The 4,651-nt window shown below is 35.9% G+C and overlaps 1 protein-coding gene across 1 annotated transcript; it reads right to left on the bottom strand.

Annotated features, from left to right (window-relative positions):
* Positions 1–1,039: 1,039 nt before the first annotated feature.
* LOC145075166 (uncharacterized) lies at positions 1,040–2,438 on the bottom strand. Its single transcript, XM_079021462.1, has 2 exons — positions 1,783–2,438; positions 1,040–1,487 (listed from the first exon to the last, which is right to left on the bottom strand). Exons 1-2 carry the CDS (start codon positions 2,295–2,297, stop codon positions 1,220–1,222), a joined length of 783 nt encoding a protein of 260 aa, XP_078877588.1. The 5' UTR covers positions 2,298–2,438; the 3' UTR covers positions 1,040–1,219.
* Between the last annotated feature and the right edge of the window lie 2,213 nt (positions 2,439–4,651).

The raw sequence follows: 4,651 nt of genomic DNA, 5'->3' as shown, positions 1-4,651 counted from the left end.
CGTAACGCCCAAACATCCACCTAGTATACTATAAACACATAAAAATAAACACATAAAACAGTAACAATCAATCAATCATGCATTTGCAAAGCAACTTAAACGACGTGGATACAATGTTGCTTGTTGAAAACTCGAATATCAGTAGATCTATTTGCGAATACAAAAGTATCAGTTATTAACTATATGTGCAACATTATCGCTCCATATTTAGACAAATTCTTGTAGTCAAAAGAGGAATCAAAAAACTCGCATTTCATCTACTCAGACACGAGTTCCAAATCGAGATGGATATGTTATCTACTTATCTTTAATTGGCATGCTCCACTTTAATAGAAAGATGCTATGTGAGGCCCCTATTTTTAAGGTGGTCAAATTGGTTTTACCAATGGAAATTCACGATCAAGCATATCGAAGGAACAAAAAACTATTTTTATTTTTTACGGATTTTTTTTTATCCAGGACAAAAGAGTAAAAACTAAAAATACAAAGACCTCAACATTTGCTTTCCTAAAAGAAGTCAATGAATTTTCCTCTCATCGATTTATATGTCAACAAAAATATGTTGCACTACATTCATCCATATCATAGAAACAAAAATATGTTTCTACATTGTCCTGCAAAACAAGTGTAAACAATTACTTAAAATTACTCACTTGATAAATCATCTTTTTTGAAAACATATTTTTTCCCAACGGATAATTGAGAACTCACTTGCAAAAATTGCTTTTCTGCCACAAAAATACTTCAAATTTTTCAGTAAAGGATTATTTATTTTGAAATATGATATGAACAATTTTGCAATATGTGATTTTTTTTTAAAAAAAAATTAATGGTTTTTTGTGGTAGGAACTATTCAAAAGGCAATTTTGCAGCACAAAGTGATTTCATGAAGATGTGCCCATTTTGGTCATTTTTGTGATTCTCTCTAAATAATCATGTAATTCACTATTATTGATTTATAGCAGATATGTGTGTGTGTGTGTGTGAGAGAGAGAGAGAGAGAGAGAGAGAGAGAGAGAGAGGAATTATATACCTTCAATGCACAAAGTTTGATCTAGCAACATAAAGATCCAATTCAGAGCTCCATAAAATCAGCTATCTTACAATATCTGTTGACTTAAAATGTGCAGGGGCAGAAAAAGGGAAAAAGAAACAAACAAAGAGGAAAAGAGGTAGAATACAATTTGAAAATTACACTTGAATTCACATTACAACAATTTTAAATGCTGATATCTTCTTCTTTTACATCAAGATTCTCTAATTCTGCTTTATGAGCAATTCTTCTTTTACTTTGAATTAGACGAACATATTCTGCAATAATAACATGAAATTTTGGAGCAACTTTACTAGTAGAGGTTACATTTAGCCCTGCTTTCTTTAAAGCCCTTGCAACATGTTTTTCTGCCTTTTGGAAATGAGTTGCACATAGAGAAGGAACTGTGGATTTAAGAATTGGTCTCCCACAAAGTATAGGTCCTGCTTGTGAGCTATAACATAAAGATATACAAACATCCATGAGTATCAAGAACTGGTAATATCTTTCTTCACAGATCAAACAAATTACCTAAACCAGATACATATTATGCAAATTAAAGAACTTTTGCCCCAAAATAGCAGTAGCAATGTAATCACTTTGTAAATTTCAAATTGGATCAAAGTATTCATCAATATTGATAATACCCCCAATATTAGGTCAAGTCAAATGTGGAATCAGAACCAAATGCTATTCAAAATAAAGGACACCACAACAATCAATCAAAGAAAATGAGTAGGGAAAGATACCTTTTGATCACGTAATTGCAACCCATGTAGAGTTTCTGTTTAGAATCGGACAATATATGAGCATGACAAAACTTGGTTAGCGCCATGGCTTTTGATTTACATCCATGAACAGCACACCGACTTAAATCGCTACTAAACTCTAACCCTAACTCATCATCGCCATTCTTTTCCGCATCGATTTCAGTTACTGATCCATCATCCTGATACGGACTCTTCCCATACTCCCAATAATATTCTCTGTACTTCAATTTCAGTTCTTCCATCATACACCAGTAATGATCCTTGTAAACCCTAGCTATCTGCTTCAGTTTTCGAGATCGTCGTTTAAGTACTTCTTCACGAGCTAATAACTCGGACTTTGATAGAAACATATCTTCGTCTACATCCTCAATAGTTGTAGCCATGGAGGCGGAGGGTGATGGTTCGAGCTTAGGAACAGTGTAACTGGTGCCGGTGCCGGTGGCGATGGCGGTTCTACTGCTGATGACGGTGGCTGTTGCGGTAGTTTCAGCCATACTTTGTATCGATTAGAAGACACGAGTCGTTTGATTGAAACAGAACCTCATGATACTGGAGAGGTCAGTCAACCATGAAACCTTGGGGAAAAGAAAAATGGAGGAGCTTCAGATCAATCAACAGGTTTTGGACAGATTTGTACGGTCTGTCAAAATTTGATATTTAGGGTAAAAACATCAACTTTTTTTTGTAGGAAAACGGCGGTAAGTTAAAAATGTTTAAAGTTTAAATGTTAATGGTTAGGAGTTTTTGACTGATTTATTTAAAATAATAATAATAAAAAAAATAAAATAAATAAAATAAAATTGAACGGAAAGATTTACAAATAAAAAGAAGCTAAAGCAGGGTTATGTAATGGATCACTTGGTAACCTAAATGAGTCAAAAGTACACGACTTGGGATGGTTTGTATTATGTGCATACACTAAGCAACCATAGTAATGATGTCAATTTTAATATAAGAAGAAACCCTAGGCTATCAGGCATCATATAATCAGACAATTTTATCATGCGATTCCTAAAGATCCCTAGCCTATCACTAGCATGTTGTTCTACCATAACATAATATCAAATAACAGTGTGGTAACTTGGGGTCCACTTACTGGCCCGGCTAATCGTACACATCACATCCTTTCCTGATTATTTTTAAAAACAATTTTTGAAAATCATTTTTAAACCTTTACAGTTCCTTAGTTTGAGACTGGATTCCCACGAATGTTTCTTCACTCAAACCAAGACTTTGATACCAACTTGTAACGTCTCGAAAATCACAACAAATTTAAATTTTTTAAAACAACCAATTTACTAATGAAAGTGTTTACAAAACCATTGTTTCCAAAATATTACTTAAAACCAGAGTCTCCCAAGATCAACAATATAAAATCAGGATGTGTACGGTCATGCTTTCGCCCTGTCACGGTCCTCTGAAGTACCTGAAACTATAACCAAAAACTATAAGCCAACGCTTACTAAGTTTCCCCCAAACTACCACCACATAAACATAACAAACAATAGCATGCATACAGAGCCTTCAGCCTAACTAGACCGTCGTAACAGCCTACAGACTATCTAGGCCGTTCACAGAACCTTCAACATAAATGGACGCCACAACGGGCCTTCATCCTATCTGGACCGTTCTCCGGGCATTCGACCTGACTGCTCGCCTCACATGCCTTCAGTCTATCCGGGTCGCCCTGGGTTTCTTCAGTCTCCACTGGTTTGCCTTAACCCAACTACACATAACATGTCAACATATGCATAACAGATAAACATATACAATCAGTCAACTGACAATCAGGAAAATCTACAGATCATTAAGCATATCATCATCCTATATACCAGGATACCGATCTAACAAATCACTACAACACGATAACATACGAACACATAACAAGATATATAATCTAATAGGTCAGCCTTGGTGCCTTTGACCCGTAAGTATAGTGAGGAAAACTAACCCCTCAATCTGAACAATAGCTGATGAGGTCCCGACTCCAAATCTCAGCTTTAACCGTCACCTATCCATCCAAATGACCAATTCTCAAAACAATGCAAAATACCCAAAATACCCCTAGGTCAACTTGGTCAAAGTCAAAGTTAAGGTCAAAGTTAACACCCGACCGAGTCGACTCAGTCGAGTACGCTTGGTGTACTCTTCTGTACGCGAGGCGTACTCAGTGTTTAACCAAGTTACGGGGCTATGAATGCGTACGCGCAACGTACCTCCAGGTACGCCCAACGTACGCTGCCCAATCCCAAAACTTCATTAAGAGCTTATTCCATTAAGCCCTTCTGTCCAAAACTCAAATCCAAGCCCAAAATGATGTCATATGTCATAAAATTTCCAACTTTATGACTTTGCATGGCTATTAAGTGCTTAATGTCCAAACCCCTATGTTCTTAACCCGATAAGACCATCTAACATATGCATGTGTTACATACAACACTCAAGATCATATTTTTATGGTTCATAATAGCTCCATAATGGATAAAGTTGGAAACTTTATCCATTAGAATGGTCCCACCAAACAAGATCTAGTCTTTAAGTCTCAAAGGGACCCAAAAACTATATCTTTTCAACTTAATCCATTAAGTCCCAGTCTCTAACCTTCAGATCTGAATCTGGATAAAGTTTCCAACTTTATCCGTAACAAGGTCACAAACTTTCAAGATCTAAACTTTATGCACTTAAAGTGACTAAAAGCTCATAACACCCAAAACTAGCTAGATTTAACAATATCATCATCAAGATTCAAACTTTATACCTCTAGAAGAAAGATCAAGGTGAACAAAGTCTGATCTACAAGCTTCAATGCAACCAACACTTCTTCAATGAGTTCCTCCTTCTCCAAGGT

Source organism: Lactuca serriola, chromosome 9 (genome assembly GCF_051521515.1).
Source record: "Lactuca serriola cultivar US96UC23 chromosome 9, Lser_US96UC23_V15, whole genome shotgun sequence".
Lineage (NCBI taxonomy): Eukaryota > Viridiplantae > Streptophyta > Magnoliopsida > Asterales > Asteraceae > Lactuca > Lactuca serriola.
Note: the sequence above shows the minus strand (reverse complement) of the source record. Positions and strands in the feature narration are given on the sequence as shown.